The sequence below is a fragment of the Littorina saxatilis genome, linkage group LG17 (genome assembly GCF_037325665.1).
Source record: "Littorina saxatilis isolate snail1 linkage group LG17, US_GU_Lsax_2.0, whole genome shotgun sequence".
Lineage (NCBI taxonomy): Eukaryota > Metazoa > Mollusca > Gastropoda > Littorinimorpha > Littorinidae > Littorina > Littorina saxatilis.
This window is the reverse complement of record NC_090261.1, coordinates 43,409,033-43,430,016: the sequence shown is the minus strand read 5'-3', so window position 1 is coordinate 43,430,016 and position 20,984 is coordinate 43,409,033. Positions and strand designations below refer to the sequence as shown.

The 20,984-nt window shown below is 39.8% G+C and overlaps 1 protein-coding gene across 3 annotated transcripts; it reads left to right on the top strand.

Annotated features, from left to right (window-relative positions):
• The first annotated feature begins 1,944 nt into the window (after positions 1-1,944).
• LOC138953081 (uncharacterized) lies at positions 1,945-12,225 on the top strand. Of its 3 annotated transcripts, XM_070324857.1 has the most exons (11): positions 1,960-2,068; positions 2,736-2,805; positions 5,513-5,769; positions 6,206-6,317; positions 6,783-6,923; positions 7,767-7,960; positions 8,131-8,207; positions 8,431-8,469; positions 8,786-8,917; positions 9,829-9,945; positions 10,405-12,225. In XM_070324857.1, the coding sequence occupies exons 2-11, from the start codon at positions 2,795-2,797 to the stop codon at positions 10,600-10,602; spliced, it is 1,278 nt and encodes a 425-aa protein (XP_070180958.1). In that variant the 5' UTR covers positions 1,960-2,068; positions 2,736-2,794; the 3' UTR covers positions 10,603-12,225. The 3 variants fall into 3 exon arrangements, with proteins under 3 accessions (XP_070180959.1, XP_070180958.1, XP_070180957.1); XM_070324858.1 differs by lacking the exon at positions 2,736-2,805 and having other exon boundaries at positions 1,945-2,068; XM_070324856.1 differs by lacking the exons at positions 1,960-2,068; positions 2,736-2,805 and adding an exon at positions 2,496-2,614.
• Positions 12,226-20,984: the final 8,759 nt, after the last annotated feature.

Genomic DNA, 20,984 nt, shown 5'->3' with positions numbered 1-20,984 from the left:
TTCTGGAGCAAAACATTTTACTGCAGTAAAATTGAAATCAAGAATGCTGCAGTAAAACGGTGCTGTTGTTTTACTGCAGAAAACCTGTTTACACTTTTTCTGCAGAATTTTGTACTGGCTCATTATAATGTTGGAGCACGCGAGCCCCCCTCTGTCGAGAGATGGACTCATCCAGAATTACCAATAGTTGTGCGTGACTGACACGAATGTATTATACTATCCCAGGGGGCGACGAATACAAACGCTACTTTACAAGGGCGTTCGTTTTTCTCCAGAAAAACTGTGACAGACTATTCTGCAGTAAAACAACATCACCGTTTTACTGCAGCATTCTTGATTTCAATTTTACTGCAGTAAAACTGTTTTACTGCAGAAAAAAAACGTTGCTCTCGCGAAAGATGACATTATGCAGAAATGCTGCAGAAAAGACAGTTTTTCTCCAGCATTTCGGTTTTTCTCCAGAATAACTGAATAATGTCATAATCCGCCAAGAGCCAGTACAAAATGCTGCAGAAAAAGTGTAAACAGGTTTTCTGCAGTAAAACAACAGCACCGTTTTACTGCAGCATTCTTGATTTCAATTTTACTGCAGTAAAATGTTTTGCTCCAGAAAAACCCGTTGCTTCGGCGAAAGATGACATTATGCAGAAATGCTGCAGAAAAGACAGTTTTTCTCCAGCATTTTGGTTTTTCTGCAGAATAACTGAATAATGCCAAAATGCTGAAGAAAAAGTGTAAACAGTTTTTCTCCAGTAAAACAACATCTCCGTTTTACTGCAGCATTCTTGATTTCAATTTTACTGCAACAAAACTGTTTTACTGCAGAAAAAAACGTTGCTCTCGCGAAAGATGACATTATGCAGAAATGCTGCAGAAAAGAACGGTTTTTTTCCAGCATTTCTGTTTTCTGCAGAATAACTGAATAAAGTCATCATCCGCCAAGGATAGTCTTCTCCGCCGAGTCAGTAGGCGTGAACAGTAAACGTCTCTTATCCGGCGGCAGTTGTTTTGTTTGACTCGATGGCACCGCCGCCGCTCAGAAAACCTTCCAGTGACTCGAAGTTACTAAGTAGTTAACAGGGTGTCAGAATGCAACTGAGTTTCCTTTTCATAACTAGATGGTCAAGGAAATACAAACATATGGCCGCCTGAGAAAGAGAAAGTGAAGACCCGTGGTCATAGATGGGAACACGGTCCGTACGTTTGTTTATGACATGATTTATTCAAACAACGACCACGGGTCTGCAACAAAGAAAAGATACATAGCCTACTGGCATGGTTATCCTCTAATAATTATGCGCATGCGGTCCTGTCACAGTTTGCAAAAGCTTGGTTTGTTTACTGGCTTGACTGACTGACCAATGATAAGTGTGACACAGATAACACACACACGTCGTGACACGGCCGTGCACACACACACACACCACGGACCTGCATTCTGTCCGTGCACACACTGTGACGGGGCCGTGCACACACACGGGACACACACTGACACGCACACGTACACGGCACAGACACAGACTGACTGGCACACACATTTTGAATCAAATTTCTAAGTTTAAATAAAATAAATTGGTTGGACAAATTTGGCCCCATGAATGTAAGGTACACAAGGTTTGCTCATCAGTACTATCGAAGGGTGTTTTTTTGTTCAGTGTAGAGTTTAAACTAGATCAACGAGGCCGAGAAGCGAAATATCAACACGGCGAAAGATGAAACCGTCACACACTGTGACACACACACACTGCACTGACTCACACGCACACACACATATAGACATACACACACACACTCTCATACACACACACACACACACACAAGTGAGCAGAGATGTGAGAAACTGCACTGACACGACTTTAAACCGACCGTAGGTATTCACAGCACATGGTATTTTCCTGAACAAGCTTTGGGTTTTTGTTGATAGCGCCCTCTCGCGACAAGCACCAAAAAAAACACCAACAAAGGTAGACTACGCAGCTTGCACTGTGGAAAGAAACATGGCATAATCCACCTGCTGCTTCCGTGTGTTTTCTAATAATCCGAGTAACCTAGTTCATGGGAGTATCTGGTGAGTGATGACTTTTCTCAGTTTCGATTTTCTCGTAATATGCCACGAATTTGTATTGGATTGATCTTCTAGATCTTCCCTGAAAGTGAAACTCTCTCCCTCTGTCGCTTCTGAGAAATGCGTAAAAACCTTGGATAGACTACTGACTAGTGGGCGGGGAGGGTGAATGGGGGTGGGGCAGAAAAGGTTACAATGTGTGTCAAATGTGTGATGCACAAGCTGAGGTATCATTACCCAGCCAAGTGATACAGATGACTTCAGTATTCCGGAGTCAAGTAATTCTCAACTCAAGTGCGGAAATGGGGACTCAAGTTGCCCTGTTGTCCTCGTTCACTGATATTTAGAACAGAATGCGTTGTTCATGAATGTAGGCAACCAACGGAAATCCCATGTAAATGGTAATGTACGTCACACTCGCGACCTCCACTGCAAAATATCACTTGGCTCATTTTGACTGGTCCCGTCTTTGGCAAATAGATTAAATTGGTCAATTTGTCTCGCTGCTGGGGTCATGGATAATTTATCTTATTTTGTGTGCACAGCAAGGTAGACGAGCCTGCATTATATTGTTGGTTTGTGTTCTCTGTGATTAAGCTCATTTTGAGGTTTTCGCTGGAAGCATGTGGTGCTAGATTGTTACCTAACCTTTCTTATTGTGTTGATCCAGCATTATACTCTGCATGTGAAGGTGCCTGCATGCACATCTGAAATCACTCCACATCAGGAATGAAGTTCTGGTTGGTTCATTCTTAATGCTTTTAATTCTTAATGCTTTTGTACACATGCATGTATCTTTTTTTTTTTTAACATTTTTCTTGCAGTTTTTTCTTCACTGCTTGTGTTATTGTGTTAGTGTTTGCACAGGTATACTTGCGCTTGAGCATCATGCAGGTCCTGCGTCTGCATGATTCTGAGGCACATTCATTGGCATTCAATGTTATATTGCTTTAATGATTGCATTATTCTGTCATTTTTTTCTTTAAGTTTGTTATTAATCTGGTGTTTAACAATTACAAAATTAGATTCAGGATGCACTATTCAATTGCAAATGGTGCATGTCTACATGTGGACTTTGCACTCAGTCAGCTGTTTAATGTTTTGTTTATCACTATAAATATAATCAGTCTGGTCGTTTTTGTCAAAAGCGCTTCTTAGACTTTGGAACATATAACCATTATGGGGTTCAATCTGCCTGAACCCTTACTGTTTAGTGCTCTGACCTTTTGTTGAACGCTTCAGCTTTGCTTGACAGACCAGTAGGCAGCAGTGATGTTGTTTATAATACACATCTATTTCGTTTTCACTGTTATTGGAGTTCTGTTTCCCATGGCGGTTAGTGGTTTTGGCAGTGTTAGATACTTTGTTGCTTGGGTCGCAGTTTTTCTATTGTAAAATATATGGGGTCACTATATCGCAGTGGAACTCCCCCAAACAATTTTTAGACCCCCAAATTTGTATGTTTTTCTCTTTTTAAGAACGGGCCTTGATTGTTAATTTTGTTTGTTCACAATATCTGTAAATTTATCTATGTTTTTAGACTCCTTCCTTTTCCTTTTTTTTAGACCTTGATTTTTTATTCAGATAGTTTGTAAACAACCTCTGTAAATGTACCTGCATTTTAAGACTCTAGGTTTCAATTCTTGTTTAAGGTTCTTGATTAAAATCCTCAGAAAAAGTGTTTTTTGTCCTTAGAGGTGATGTGAATGAATTATGGGTCAAAATTGAAGTTTTATGGACATTTTGGGATAAAACGTGTAAAAAAAAAAATGATAGAACTTTGAAGTATGTTTTACAGAGCTGCTTTCAGCGTATCATGCTACGTTTTAAGAGCAATTGCTACGCCAAGCTAAAGATTGCTACGCTTAAACAAATAATCACAAGCATGCAAGTTTTCTCTTTTGTGCTTCAACTCCGTCATTCCTCGGTTATTCATAGAAAGTCTCTCTGTTATTGCACAAAGACACCATTTTTGGTGAAATTACAAAAAAGAGCAAGAAGATTGGACAGTTAGTCCAGAAGATGAGTACTTCCCAATGACGACATTTGAGCTCAAATCACGATTTTGAGAAAACAGCATCAAAGTTTTCAAAAAGGCGTTAAATGTTCATAAAATAATTTATAAATGATTGATTTCATTGCAAGGAAGAGGTTGACAATGACAAAATTACATCGCACAATGATTATATGGTATTCAAAGTACCTAATAATGCTGAGAACCCATAAAATATAGTTCTGACCAAAATTGTGTGCCATCTCTGGCCATAAGTCATAATCATAAGAGTATGACTCCGATTTTCTCAGCTTGTTTAAACAGCAAGTATCAGAAGGGGGATAAACCACTGCACTTTTATATATGATATGCCTATTACATTTTCCTAAACAAATTCTTCCAGTGTTGTGCTTATGCCATTACTCATTAGCCGTACTTTATATCAACTCAGTTTCAAATAGCTATGCATGGACTTTAGCCTGGGCAACCTTTGGCTGCTGTGTGAAAAATAGGCCTGGGGTGGTTACAGCTACTTAGTGTTTGGACTCTGCTTGTTGTTGTGTAACTTTACAACAGCTTGACAGATACAAGGTCACTCAGCACAGCATGTTGTTAGTTTTGGCAAAGATGTTCATTAGTATGACGTTTGTGTGTGAGAGTGTGTGGGTCATGTGTGCAGGCGTGTGGGTTTAGTTGGTACAGAGACATACATTTTATCTATGTCTCTGGTTGGTATAGTTTGTGTATGTGTGTGTGTGTGTGTGTGTTATACAGAGAGAGAGAGAGAGAGAGAGAGAGAGAGAGAGAGAGAGAGAGAGAGAGAGAGAGAGAGAGAGAGAGAGAGAATTATAAATGTCTGTTTGATTACAGAAAGGTTATTGAAAAATAGTTTCTTTTGCTGAAGGAGTGAATCTTACACTCCCTTTAAAAAAAAATGATGATAACAAAGAGATTATTTGTAACTACTGCTTTCAGTTTAAGAAACTGTGATCTCATCATGATTCACACACTTAGGGGGAGGGGGGATACAAGGAAGTGAAAACTTAACTTGTAAACACTGTCAGTCAAGACGTCCAGCCAATTTGCTCACTGACACTAAAACATTAACACCATGACATTAGGAGGATGCATGATTTAGTCACTTGTGCTTCATGCAATACATGTACTCCTTATTGTTTTAGATGAGTGGGAGACTGGTCCGCGTCATTCCCACTTACTGTTGTCTAGGTTTAGAGGTAGGGGTCGTTGCAGAATTGTGCATGAAAATTGCATTTTTGTTGTTGCCGTACTAACTTTTAGCCATATATCGATGTGGTTGTTTTTGGTTTTTGGTTTTACGTCAAACTACAGCTTTGGTTGGTATAGCAGTGCTCTAACCTACTGGTGTCTACATCTATGTCGTTCACTTTCCTTCATCATTTGATCATAAAGTACAAAATTAAAAACTGACACAGGTCCAGAAATATGGAGGCAGCAGGCTACACCTGTATGAACGGCTCTACGCGGGGTAGCGGCAGTGTCAGTCTCAGCACTTCGCCATCCGGTCCACCTTTGGCCAGGTACGCCAACCAGCAATCCGACGATTATCTCACCCCCACCAGCCCATTGTCGCCTCAGCCGCCCAAACTTCCTGACTTTCCGCACAGTTTCGCACAGTTGCATCCAAAGCAGGGCTCCAGTAGAAACCAGCAGTTCGGCAGGGCAGATTCAGGTGAGACTATTTGTCTTTTAGAAGTTTTACAGTGTTGATGCATGGGAGCTGTTGAAGTCAGCATAGGTAATAGATACTGTTTGTTTCTATGTTTGAAAAAAGGTTATTTTGTGGAAAGTTTAGTTACAGATAAAATGAAACATTAACATTTGTTTATTCATTACAGTAATAAAGCGTGTTATGGCCTTGTTTTGTCTCTGTGGTTAGCTCGATTTAACAAAGATATACCTGTACTTGTGAGAATGTACTGCCTCCTTACATATTTACGCGACATTACTATCGTTTGTAATGCATGTTTGAGCCTGAATCTGTACAGGCAGGCACGTGTGAGATTAAAACCTTGGAAGCTATATTTAAAAAAATGTTTTAAATGCAATTCCCTTTATTTTTGGACATTTCTCTTCATGCCATTAATGGTTGTGTATATTCTTTGCAGGCATTGAAGTAGACTGTCCTAGATCTCCCCTGTCTTCCACAAGCACATCCAACCCACGTGCCTCTACACTATATGAATACATAGACCCTGTTGATGTAAAACTTCAGGAAAGGTAAGGATCATATTGAACAGCAGTTGCATCTGGTGCAATGGACTCCCTCTTCCCTATTAAGACTCAAATTGTCTTTTAAGTTTTGTCTGATTTTTAAAGTTCATAAAAGAGGGAGTTCCTCTGTACTTGGTTTTAGGTGAGGGTGATTATTATCTGATTATTTTTTGGAGGGGGGGGGGGGGGAGTACACTTTCCTGGCTGATGATTTTAATCTATATGTAGTTGGTCTGAGCTTCAATGGTTTCAGGTCAGAGTTGGCTGTCGGGAAAGCATTGCAATCTATTGTTGAGGTGAAGAATTGTATTAGAAGTACAGAATTATTTGTTGATTCATTGTTAGGTCATTGTTATTACTTGTGTTAATTTTTGTGATTACATTTTTAGAAGAGTCCCTGTTGTACTTTTTATCGTTTCACTTATAGTTGTTGTAAATTGCTTTATGTGTGTGTCTGTACCTGTTTTTCAGTCGTCACAATGTGACTGTGAGTCAAGGGGAGAGTGCATCTTCGGGCGTTTCCTCTACAGGGACAACAGCTACACGCTCAGCGTACTCTGGTGATGCCATTTCTGACACAGAGGATGGAAGAATAGACAGCAATGGTGTCAGGTTAGTGTTTGTGTCAACAGTTTTACCCAGCAACACCAATTTTGTTCAGTGGCGACAATGTTACCTAGTATAATGGTACCTGTCAGGGATGGCCAAATCGTCTGCCCGATCACCAGGGGCGAGTAAAAAATCCGCCGGGCTAGTAGAAACCGCCTTAGAACCATGAAGACAAGTAAGCGGTCCAGTACATGAACACACGTGCATCCAAACATGAATGCACATGCACACGCACGCACGCACGCACGCACGCTGGCCAATGAAAATTCTGGTCAAATGCCACACGTTTGGTTTTAATATCGAGTTTTAAAGCCATATAAACACTGCAGATCAACTGTGGTATGTGCCAGGCTAAAGACATTTCTGCCGGGTTAGTGACTTTCTTGCAGTTGCTCGCCCGGCTGGCAAGAAAAAAATGTAAGATTTGACCATCCCTACCTGTAATGAAAGGACACCCTTGGGACCTGGCAAAAGTGTTTTAACATAGCCTGGCATCACACATTTTATTGTTGTTAAGATAATTGTCCATTGTCAGCAGAGGTTATCTCTACTTTGGAAGTGTCCTCAGATCAAATGAGCCTCACTATGCAGGTATATATACGTACCACTCTATCAGTAATTCAACAGTAGCCATTGCTTTATTATCTTATTAAATGCTGGTAAAGAAGAAAGATTTTTGTCACAAATGTTCGAGGCTAAGTATGGTATTAAACACTCTCCTGCTTCTTTGTTTCTTTATTTAAATTCCATTTATGTCTGCTCATAAAATCTTGAAAACAACTGATGCTTTTACAACTTTTTTAAGGATGTACTCATGGAATTTTTTTTTTTTTTTTTTTTTGGCAGACGCAGAGCCAATCCAATGTATGAAGCGTTGGAAAAGTCAGCCACACGATTGTATGCTCAAACATGCCACTGCAAACTACAGTCATCAGCACATAAACAGCTACGTTACCTGTGGTGTGCTTTCATCGTTATCATCATCATCACGATCTTCCTCCTTGCTGTCATTTCATACATGCTCTTCCAGCTGATTCCAGGTGAGAAAAATTACCCAAAGCTGAACCTGTTGAACTTTGTGTGTGTGTGTGTGTGTGTGTGTGTGTGTGTGTGTGTGTGTGTGTGTGTGTGTGTGTGTGTGTGTGTGTGTGTGTAACATGAGTCTACCAGAAGAAATTCACAGTGTTCCTTGTTTCTTTTACTTTTCTAGATCTGCAGTCTCAACAGCAAACACAAGAGGACAGGATACAACAGATAGAGTCAAAGTACGCCAAGTTTTTCCAAGAGGTAACATTGATGGATTCTTTTCCTGGTTGTGGGTGTGCTTTAATGCTTTAATCTGTGCTTTCATTTGTGTGTGTGTGTCACTGTGTGTGTCACTGTGTGTGCACTTTGTATTAAGTTCTTGTATCAGTTTGTCTGCAGCTGTTCAGTATTTGTTAGGTTATGGCATTTGTATTAAGTGTTTGTGTCTTAAGGGTGTTCATTTTTTCGTGTTTTTATTTTTCAGACCAGTTCATTGCATCAGTTCACAACAGGAAATGCATCAGTAAGTTTTTGTATAATTTATTTTTCTGTCGATTTATTTTTGTCTTTTGTTCAAAGTAACTTTTTTGGACAAGCAAATCATCAAACTAGTCTGCTTAATTATGACAACATGATCAAATTTTTGTGTGTGTTACAGAGTAGTTTTTATTTATTTATTTATTTTACTCCTATTGAAGCATTTTGAAAAATATTAGTTCCTAAAACTGTGTTATTAAAACAAAAGACTTGGCTAAATTACTACTGTACTTTTATCCCAACCAGGGATGAATAATTTAATTTAAGTGCCGAGGAAAATGGTTATGCTTGAATATTTGCAGGACCCGGAGAGTGTGATGTATATGATCCGGCAGCTGAATAAAAGTGTTACAACGATTAATTTCCACCTTGACGAAGTCAACACAGACCTGCACATGCAGATACAAAACATCAGCCTTACACCAGGGCCTCAGGTTAATAAAACATTTCCTTTCTCTGTCTCTGGCTGTCGCTCTCTCTCTTTCTCTGTTTCTCTCCCATTCTCGCTCTCTCTCTCTTAGATAAATAACCCTATTCAATGTACAGTATTATTTATGTGAGTGTGTGTGTGTGTGTGTGTTGTCTGTGCTTTGGTGCTTTTGCCAAGATAATTATGATCATTTCTCATATATTTACATTTTAAAGAACATATTACTTCTCATAAACTTTTCAATTAATAATTATAGATAACTCTTGGGGGGTGAGTTACAGAAATGCGTTATAAAATGGAATGAGAAATGAAAGCTCTGAGTGACAGATTCAGACTCTTCTTCATAAGCATGTTTGCAGTATATTGACAGCCTTAGAACCATGAAGACAAGTAAGCGGTCCAGTACATGAACACACATGCATCCAAACATGAATGCACATGCATGCAGACGCACGCAGGCACGCACACACGCATGCACGCACGCACGCACGCACGCACGCACACACACACACACACACACACACACACACACACACACACACACACACACACACACACACACACACACACACACCACTTCTCTCTGTCTTGCTTTCTCTCTAAAAACACCCCCGGTCTCTCTCTGCCCCTCTCTCTGCCCCTCTCTCTCTTTGTCTGTTTCTGTTTCTCTCGCTCTCTCTCTCTCTCTCTCTCTCTCTCTCTCTCTCTCTCTCTCTCTCTCTCTCTCTCTCTCGCTCTCTCGCTCTCTCTCGCTCTCTCTCTCTCGCTCTGTTGCTGTCTCTCTCTGACCCCCTCTCTCTCTGTCTCTGTGTGTGTGTGTGTCTCTCTCTCTCTCTCTCTCTCTCTCTCTCTCTCTCTCTCTCTCTCTCTCTCTCTCTCATATTTAAAACCTACGTTTGGTTTATTTTTACACAGGGACCTCCAGGCGTGGGCAACTTGAGTTCATGTCACTACACTAAGAAGACAACCAGCACAGCAGTATCAAGTGGCTATTTCAAGACCGCTTGGCAGCCTGACGGGAGCACATTGCAGGTACAGTCATTTTCTGATTGTCTTTTATAAGGTACTACACACTGTCTTTGTCTGAGCAAGAGGGAAGGGGGATGGAAGGGGGGGGGGGGGGGGCTGTGGTAGTAAATATTCAAGCATTTTTGATAAGGTATTTAGTTGTTTCAGGTTTTACTTTCATACGTGGAGCGACAGAACTAAGTATGTACATATACTTCGTAAACCAGTATGAACAAAAACGCAACAGGAATGCATCCAACAAAAACGATTAGTTCTGCATGGCTATAATACTGGTCAAACTAAGCCTTAGTGAGGTGTACTCACAAGGCAGTAGCTTTACTTTGAGAATTAAAACTGTCAAATGCAATCAATTTATTTAGTAAGGCTGACAATTTTTGTTTCTCCAGTTATTTTCTTATTGTATCTTATCTTATAAACATACCTGTTCATGCTGCTTTACAATTTGTTTTAACTTGTTGACAGGATCACATTGTGATGTCAGCAAGCTGTGAAGTTGTTAACGGAACTCAGCAGTCATTAGAGACATTGGTGAACTCTACATCAAACAAGGTCCAGTATCGCTGTCGCTGTGGTGGTGAACCTGGAGTCCATGACACAAAGCACACATCTTGTACTATCCATCTCATGATCTGCCCACTGCTGTCAACATTTGAAACTTAGGTATTGTAAATGTTGTGATCGAGTTCACATTCATGTTGGAGTGGATGTATCCTATGGTGGAACCTCTCTATAACGCCCACCCAAGGGACTGACCACAAGGGGTCTTTATAGCTTTATAGACAGGTGGTCGTTATGGAAAGGCGAATTATAAAGAGAAAAAGCCTGTCGGGGACCCTTTGGGATGGTCATTTTGGACATGTGGTTGTTCTCAAGAGGTGGTTGCTAAGGCAGGTTCAACTGTACATCCATGCTGTGGTTTTAAAGTGGATGAAGGTAATAAGTGAACCTTCCAAGATACATATGTGTGGCTGTTGCTATGCATTTGATCATGATTTCTATGGGTAATAATTATGTGCTCCATGAAACTTGCGATATGTGTACGATGAAATTTGTCAGCCATGCACTGACTTTTGAGGTTGTAACTGTACTTTTCCAGTGTTGGTACTTCATCTCGTCTACTGTCACAACACATACTTAAATGTGTAATGAACTCCGAATCTAAGTCTTCCTTTTTTTGCAAGTTGTTAAATCAAAACACTGACAGCTAATTTTATGTTCATATTCTCACCACTCTACCTGAACAACCAAAAATGAGATTTGTGCAATGTGTAGAACCTGTTGACAAAAATGTGGTTTTACAGCATGTCATGAAGTTTATCTACCAGTACCACCCTCGCATAAGCTTACATGTTTGTTTTGTCTTTAGAATTGAAGTTTCAGACATGGGATTCTTCCGTAAAATTACGGAATTCCGTAAATTTTTAGGCTCCAGGGATCATTCTTGAGATTCGTGCAAATCCGCTGAGAAAATTTTTGGGTATATGTAGGTATAGACCCAAGTTTTTCGGCCGGTCCGCTGATCGCGACGCTCCATTCCATACTATTCTTGAACGGTTGGTTCCTAAAACGGTCAGACTGTTGCTGGTCGATCCGTATGGGAACGCGCTCTGTGTCTTTGTCTCCTACAGTCACCGTTTCAACATAGCTACCGGGGATTCAGTATAAGCATACCGTATGAGAATGATTCGGCGCCAATTTTACATCGCTTCGAGCCACTTGCCAAAATGATGAGGAAGCTAAAGCGAGACGAAACCGTTCTATCCCGGGAAATTGACCAGCAGAAGTACAAGAAAAATCTCTGGAGATTCGACTGGCTCGATGAAGTTGTATCATTGAGCTGGAAATACGAGAAAGGCCAGAAGACACAAGACGTGAAACTGAAAGTTGGCGATGCTTTTGCTAAAATCAACTTGCCGGGAAAAGCTCAGTGCACTTTGTGCAATGATGTTAATGTTATCAACTACGGTTCCAATGGAAAGACTGCCCTCAAAAGCCACTTGAAAAGCAACAAGCACCTGACTATCCTGAAAACCCAGTCGTGTAATCAGTCACTGGGGTCGTTTGGCACCGACAAGGTAAGAACATTGAAACCACACCGTCACACGCCACCACCCCACCCCCCCCCCATCCCCGCCTCTCTCTCTCTCTCTCTCTCTCTCTCTCTCTCTCTCTCTCTCTCTCTCTCTCTCTCTCTCTCTTTCTCCTCCTTATTTTGAGTCTTAGCGTAAAATTAATTTGAGAAACATGGGAAGGAAGAGAAAGGGAGGGGGGGGGGGGGGGGGGGGGGGGGGGGCTATGATTAAGCTGAAATATGCATTTCAGGGCCATTTTTGTGTGTCTAAAACACTAAAAAACTTCAGCTTCTGGGGGCTTTGCCCCCAGACCCCGACCAGGGGCGTTGCCCCTGGACCCTACTGGGGGCCTTCTGCGGCCCCCAGACCCCCACCTTTTTATTTCCTTAATTATCACTTTTTCTGAATCCCATGTCTGAAGTTTGGAAAGGCTAATTTTACAGAGAGCTTTTTTTTACGTGTGCTTACTCCTTTGGGGCTTTATGGATTACTCTGACATACAGGCCTTGTGCTCACTCAGTGTTCAATCATCCGCAGTTACATGCACATAGTAAGTGCAATACGAGATCTGTTGTGTTATGCTTTATTATTTGATCAGTTAGATCTGCCTGCAATTACATATTGCCATCAAAATGTTTTAGATCTGCCTGCCTTTGCTGTAAGAGTGCTCTAGATCTGCCTGCATTTACAATATTGTTTGTAGCGTGTATTGGATCTGCCGACAGCGTGAGTGCGAAAGGATACGTCCTTTGACAGAATGGTGTGGGAAATGGTTTCATGCCGGTATTGAATCTTTTATTTTGTTTGTGCCATGTTGTGGAAGGGCTTGTAAAACACTGGCCATTAAGTCAAGCAGTTTGATGACAGATATTGTTTTACAGAAATGATGGTCCTTTATACTTAAACAGAGATTTTAAGTCTTGCTGTGCCAGTTTTCAGTTGGTGCCAATTTTAAAAAAATATTTAATTTTTATTTTTGATATAAAGTTAAAGGCGAATGTGATTGTAGAAAATTTTAGAAGTTTTAATGATAAGAAAACTGTTGGTGATTGTGTATGTACATAGATTTTGTGCTGATGTGATTCTTTGTTCACTTGAAAAGTGAACTAATAATGTACCAAGGAGCATATGATTGTCCGTCTTTTGGCAAGTTTGAGCACATTGTCTGTCTGCCGATGACAGCTGTGTCAGAAACAGAAAGTCTGCAAGCATTTGAAATGGTCAAATTGATCATTATAGGGTTTAACTGAAACATAATGTGACAAGGTAAAAATGCAGATGATTTTGGACAAAGCAGAGAGCTTGATTTCAATTGTGCACTCCAATGTAGTTTTACAAAAATAAAACCAAAGAAATTTTTCCCATCGCTTTTGAGTAGCTTTGTAAATGACATTTTTTTTTTGCTTGCATTAATATGTTTGAATTTGTTCAGGCAGCTTAGTTAGCTCTAGTTATAGCTTCTGTAGGACACCAGTTCAAACCATAGTGATCTAATCGAAAACTATATGTTTGTTATTAAAACAAGTGTGTTTATTGCTGTTCACATTTTAACCGATGTTCAGGGTAACATCCCGCAGTGGGGCACTGCGGTTATGAAATTAAAGGCCCCTCCTGTTTTTGGAACCGCAGGAGCTTTCTAGTTTGCTGTTAGGTAGATATTTGGTTCCTCTTTCCTGTCATGCTCTCTTTTTCTTCATGAATTCTTTTCTTTTTTCTGCCTTCTTGCTCATTCACCTGTATTTTTTCCAAAAATCTCTTCTCTTGCCGCTTGTCTCGCGATTCATGTATAGTTTAATCTGTTAGTGTTCTGATGTAAGTCCAGCAGTAGATAGGTTAAGCCTATTTTAACATACTGGAAACTGGTAATCTTCCAGTAGGTATTAATTTAGTTTTACTAAAGCCTGCTGGGACACAAGTAATGGGTTAGTGCATTTGTAAACAGGAATCGCTTGACAAGTGGCCCCCTTCATCCCCCCCTTCCTCGTCCTGATATGGCTCTGCGTAGTCGGCTGGACGTTAAGCAACAAATAAACAAACAAACAAATCAGGGTAACAAAAATCAAGTCTTCCAAATTATGTGTGGGGCTGTGAATTATCGAAGAGCCCCTATACGTTGTGTTGATTACATTGTGTATTCATTTGCAGGTATTAATGTTTCCAAAACAGAGTTTTACACCAAAATATTTTGAACTCTATCCCAGTTGCAGCAGAGAATATTTTTGTGTGACTAACTGACGTGCTATTACATTTGATTGCCAAACTGCCAGGTCTGTTCATATTGTCTCTTTTAAGTCTTGTATTTGCTCATTTTGTGACTTGTACTTTTGAATGCTACTCATGAAATACATCTTGCCGATGAAAGTGATGAGTAAGTTCAAACTAGTAACTATGTGAGATTCATGTCATACAGTATACTTGTATCCTATTTCATTTGTCATGCAAGAAAAACTTGTTTTATCATTTTCAATCGAAAAGTGATAATGCAGCAGCTTTATGTTTTTGATTACAAAAATGATGAAATGTGGATGGTGAGCATGACCGGAAGAGTCAATTCATGCAATAAAAGCAAAGTATTAATTGCTTATTTTCTCCCTTAAAACAGAGAATTGCAATGAAGGTACAGCACCATGTACTATGGTATAAATGTGGGATTTCCCAGAAAAATTTATCCTTAATTCATTCTTAACTCATTCTTAATTGATATTATGCCAAACAAATTTCATATTAATTTTATTTGGCAGACTACAAAAAAGGGTACATTTTATGTCTTGGTACATAACGTCGTGTAGTTGTTTTTTTCTTCTTCATTCTTATGGCGTGTGAAGTGAGTGTTTTTTTGGCCAGTCGTATACTGACATTGGTTGCAGGTAAAATCATCCTTTTACCCCCCACTCCCATTCACACCATTAAAAAAGGTGAACGTTTTCTTTACCATTCCAATTGAATTTCGTTTCTTTGGACCCAGTGAGCTAAACAATGGTTGTATGTCTGTCTCAGTTTCCATAAACGATCTTTCAATGTAAAATTGAACATGCCCATTCATTTTCTAATTCGTTTCCATTGTCAGGGGTTTTCAGTTTTCAGAAAGTTTGTTTGAGAGGAAAAAATCTTTTTTTCTACCTTCATAGATCAGGTTTGTCATTTATCACTGAAACTGTTGAATATTTGGTCAGTAGTGTACTTTTGCAGTATCTCGGAGATGTTTTTATTGTACTTACGGTGTGTTGGAGTTGGATTATTTCTCAGAATATTTTTCCCCAGATGTTATTTTCATTCATGATCTTACCCACCATCAACCAAAATGTACTTTTGGGGCAAAATCTTACAGTGTGATAAATGTATTGGCTTTAACAAAAGAGGAGTTTTTCCATGTATTTGAGTTGTGCTGGCCGCAACATACAGTATAGTTCCTTTGTACTGATTCTGTGCACAATGGTTTTTTTTGTGTCAGTTGATGCTTATGACTTTGATATATATTTGTATATATACATGTATTTGCTTGGGGATTTAATCTGTTGGCTGATGTCAGGTGTTATTTGTTCATTGTATTAATCAGAACAAACATTGTACTTAAAGTGCTGTCATAGTTTGCTTATAATGTTTTTATTTTGATATTTCTTAATTTTGCCATTGCTGTCATGTAGTACTTAAAAAGGCCATGATATTGCTTGGAATGCACTAGTCTTACTTTCTCAAATTACGAAAAGTAGTGTTTTCATTTTTACACAAAAAAACGTTGCAAGCCCCTGGAGCAATTTTTTGATTAGTGCTTTTGTGAACAAGAAACAATTAACAAGTGGCTCTATCCCATCTCCCCCCCTTTCCCCGTCGCGATATAACCTTCGTGGTTGAAAACGACGTTAAACACCAAATAAAGAAAGAAAGAAAGCTTTTTACAAAATCTTCTGTTTTTAAACTTTTTTGAAATGTTTTACACTTTTTATGAAAAAAGAAAACAATATTTGTGTGCTCCACAAGTAAGGAAACGTTTTCTGTTGTTTGCATTGTATTTCTGCAACATGTTAACATTAAGCAGAAGATACAGGAATGTTCGTTATATACAGGGCCTGAGGTTGGTTGTTTATTTTCCATACTAGAACAAAAACATATTAATCATTGTATGCAGGGATTGTTTGCTTCATTTGTATTCTTAATCTTTGTTTTCTGTTGCGTTTTTTCATTGGTAAATTGGCAAAAATTATTAGATTTCTTTTCAAATACAAGAGTATCATTGCTTGGTAAATAGAGTCCAATACATGTAACAAAAGGAGGTTTCCATTCTGTTTTGAATCTGCAGTCAACCATTTTAACTCCTTGACATCATTAATTTTTTTTTTTTACCAAACACAAAAACATAAAATGCCTGTTCCTTGCCTGTTTTCCAATGTGTGTTCATCACCGTATTGGGTTTTAGTCCTAAACATTCCTTGGATTCAAAGAGAAAACACTTATTTTATGGGTCATTTTGATAGTATGGTACTTGTATACTTTTGTCTTTTGTTTATTTGTTTAATGTACTGAGTGTGTGATTATAAATGATTGAATTTACATTCTTTTCTTAATTGCATTGGTTTATGGTTTAAATTATATTATGTTCATTTTCATTTTCATATTTTTTTTCTGTTTCTTTTTTTACTTCAAAATTACATCATGTTTGGATCTTCTTTCAGAAGTAAAAGGATACCCTTTTCCAGAAGATGCTCACAATGGCATCTCTTTTGACCAAAAAAACAAACAAAAAACAATCCTTAATAATCCCACCTGGGTTCAGAGCCAGAGGGCTGTCAAACTAAATCAGGTCTGGCGACTATTTTCAAAGTTTTTTTGTCAAGGTGTAAATACATTGTATGTGCTGTTTTACATTTCCTTCCAAGTATAGCCAGTATATCGGTCTGTTACTGCTTCTCTCAATTACTGCTTGCTTGTCATTCAGGAGAATTTTTACATTCTTGCGTGCCAGATTGTCGATGTGATGCAAGATATAGGCCATGGATTAATGGACCTTTCTGTCCCCTTCCGCCACCTCCCCATGACCCACCAAACATTGAGATTTTTTGGGTAGCTTTTTGTGTGTAAATAAAGCATACTTCTGAATTTGCATGCTGATTATGAGCATTTGAGAAAAAAGCTGCTTAATAAACATGAAAAAAGTAGCACAGTTGTGATTTTTTTTACAAGGGTGTGTGTGTCTGTGTTTGTGTGTGTGAGACTGAAAGGGAAGGGTGTATGTGTGAGATGAGTGTGTGTGTGTGCACTGTGCCATTTCTCTTCTCTTGTGTTCAGGATTCAATGTCAATATGCACAAAGAGGTGTCTGAGTTGTGTCCTCATCGCACTGACTTCAGAAACTTTGCCTTTAAACCCACTGAATGCCTAGTTGCTTTCCATTCCATCATTTCCTGGGGGAAATCCTGTGCACTGAAGAGCAGATACTCCCACTTCAGACATGAGAATTCCTTGTGAAAGAAACTTAGAATTTCCAGATTCATTGTATGTTATACAGTAAACTCTACTTGATCTCTTGTGTGTGTATGTGTACTTGCATGTGTGTGTCTGTGTGTGTGTGCGTGTTTTGAGCTGCAATCATCTGTGTTTGTTTGTTTGTCCATGTCTGCGTGTTTTGTCTGCGTGTGCATGTGCGTGTCTGTCGGTCTGTCCAGAGATAGTGTATGGTCTGTGTCTCTGGCTATTTTGTATCTGTGACTTTGTCTGGTCAGTTGGGGTTACTTTTAACACATACACCCACTGACAGACAGACACACACACTTACACGCACGCACGCATACACTAACATATCACTAAGTATACGTACGTAGTAGAATGTCTCTTGCCGCACACGAGCATGAGTCATGGTTTTAAGTCATTCAACCAGAGATGCCCAGCTGGTAGACACTCTGCACTGATGAGTCTGCATCCTGGTTACAAGGGCCCGCCTACCCCGAACTCAGGTCAAAATGAGTTCGGCTCAATCTGGCAATAGCCGTGGAGCGATGCTTATCAGAATGATTCATTCCCCCAAACTGAGTAGTATTGTTTGGTATCTGTCAATGACACCATATCATTAACAATAACAAGTAATTGCTCTTCGGTGATTTTTGTTCTGGTAAAAGCTCTACTTTCGCTTTCTGTTTTGTTTTGTTTTAGGTAGGGCCAACTTGTTATCTGAGCTTTTGCAATCTACGCTTGTGTACACGCTAATACCAGCTGCAATAGTATAAAAACAAAATCCCCCCAAAAAATCAGCCCTGCAGCAGGGCATCAGGTGTGTGTGTGTGTGTGCGTAGTGTGTGTGTGCATGCGTGCGTGTGTGTTTAAAAATAAACTGATCAGTAATTAATTCATGGGTCAGTGGTTACTACTCAGAATACAGTCATTGTACTGTACATCCAGGAGTCTTAGTTTCTTTGGAAAGTTCGCGTGTTACTTCCTCGTGCATGTAGATTTTGCCAAACTAGACGAGACGAGGGGGGAGGGGGGGGGGTGTTAGGAGGATTTACCTTGTGTTTCGCATCGTCAGACTGAGTAAGCAGGCTTGCGCGGGGGACAGGCGAGGGTGGTGGTGGGGGGTGCCTTTCGTCTATGGTTTAGAGACAAAAATCTTACTAAGAGTAAGAGCAAAAACCAAAAACGTCAGTCATTTTCACAAGTGGAAAAATGTTGAGTGAGATACTATGAGAAACCTCAGACTCCCACAAAGCTCAAATGTGAAAATTGCCAATTTTATCTTAACTAACCGGTCCCACTGAAAAACCGGAGTAGTGTAGATTTCCGAAAAATATTGACCTCTGTCACCTTTTCTTAATCTTTTCTGTCACTGTCGAGGTTGAGTGGGTGAGTAGATGGAGTGAGATGGGTTGCTTGGGGGTAGGGGTGATCGAGCAATGAGCTCTCGCCTAATGATACTAAAAATCAATCATTAATGATATAATGATGAGGATATTTATATGGTGCAAATCCTAAAAAAATTCTAAGCGCCCCACGAAATCATACATAAATAAATTATTCAGTACACAATTCCGAATCAAATAATAGTAAACATACAAATATACTAATAATTGATTATTTCATTACGCAACCAGAGATTAAGTCTCTTGTGTGTGTGTGTGTGTGTGTGTGTATGTGTGTGTGTGTGTGTGTGTACTTGCATGTGTGTGTGTGTCTGTGTGTGTGTGCCTCCCAGTGTCATGTGCCTGTCATCTAAGATTCTCCAGTCTGCAGAATCCTCACTGAGTCGCCTTCAATATCAGTTCACAAGTACATGAAGTACACGATCCCCCCCCCCCCCCCCAATAAAATAATTTGATTCTTCAAAATTCAGGTTATCTAAATTTACATGACGTGACCATAATCATCTGCGGTGTTAACAAAATCATCTTCAGACATTTTGTGAATACCCTTCAAAAATACCGACTCTCTCAAGTCTCTCCAAGCTATTTGGTCAGCTTTTCCTCAAAATGAGATAAAATACTTAACACATAATCTTTTATCAACCTGACAAACTCTTCATTTGTATGTCTTTGTATATGAAGCCGGATGCTATCAGCCAATAACCAGTGTTGGGTCTGTTCCCTTGGTCGTGGTTCGGGACAAGCTGAACTGCAAACTCCGAAAGGTTGCCTCAAGCATAGCCTCAAGATTACTATAACTGAGCCCCGGCCATAGAAAATGGTGGCATATAAGGACCAAAAACGACGTAATTCATACATGTAATGCCTGCATCGTCTACGTTGCATCATGCATGCAGTTTAGTTTTAGGATTATATCAAAACTACACAGTCACCGTCTTTGTGGGTGGTGGTGGTGGCGGTGGTGGTGCGTGTGTGCGTGTGTGGGGATATGAGATAGAAGCGAAGAGAGAGAGGCAGGCGGAGATAGAGGCGGAGAGAGAGAGGCGGCATGCGGAGACTGAGAGAGAGCGGAGAGAGAGAGGCGGCATGCGGAGACTGAGAGAGAGCACAGAGAGCCTGAGGGATAGAGAGTCTGACAGGCTGAGAGAGAGACAGAGAGAGACAGAGACAGAGACAGAGACAGACTGAGAGAGAGAAAGAGAGAGAGAGAGAATACATTTATACACCAATAAATAAAACCATTTTTCATTTAAACATTTGCTCTTTCACGGCAAATTATGCTTTAAATGTGGATGTTTAATATTTTGCTACCGAGGAAAGTTGAACTGGCGGATGACCTGGCGTGATTTAACAAGTACAATAACAATAACTTGACAGCACCGTCTTTATTGTCTATTCAGTAACTAAAATATTACATAAAAATGGAAAATCACTTTTCTTTGACACACCAGAGAGAGGCGTCTCGTAGGATCACTGTTGACAGCGCAGTCGTACTGTTTCAAGTATCGTCATTGCTTCATTTTATTTTTGCTCTTTTCAAGTTTTCCATGCACGCAGCTCAAACTCATCATCAAGTTGACCGTGTCAGTCGGCAACTGTTCAGCACCGGCCAAGATCATAGTTATTTTATCATTCTCAGGCAGTTCTTCTTCTTCTCGTAATTTTTTATTTATGATTATTCACATCTTAACTTAAAACTTAACTTAACAGTCAAACTTAAATAACATCAGTCTTACTCTTTAGTGTTCGCGGCTTGACTTGAAATGGCCGCTAATTTAGTAATAGTCAGGTTTGTCACGTCTTTCCTGAATAAGTTGACCGAAGGTGAGCCCGGCCGGTACAGTGAATAGCTTTACCACCAATTCAAAGTATTCTTCTTCTGATTGGTTTCGTTCTGTTTCTTTAGTTTCAGACAACTTTTCACAATTTCCGACACTTTTTTTTATCACCAAGATGAAAGTAGATAGTCGGACCAATGAAAGCGAGGAGCGAATAATTTTCGCGGGAAAGTGACGTCACGCGCACCACACGTGCACTGTGCAAAGCCGTAAACACCAGAATATTTACGCGTCGCCATGAGACAGGTCTCGTGACGTCACGCGAGACATGTTCCACGCTTGCAT

Coding starts and splice junctions, on each gene's coding strand:
- LOC138953081 (XM_070324856.1), top strand. CDS start 2,580: ATGGATAATTTATCTTATTTTGTGTGCACAGCAAG. Junction 2,615..5,512: donor TATTTTGTGTGCACAGCAAG/GTAGACGAGCCT, acceptor AAACTGACACAG/GTCCAGAAATATGGAGGCAG. Junction 5,770..6,205: donor GTTCGGCAGGGCAGATTCAG/GTGAGACTATTT, acceptor TATTCTTTGCAG/GCATTGAAGTAGACTGTCCT.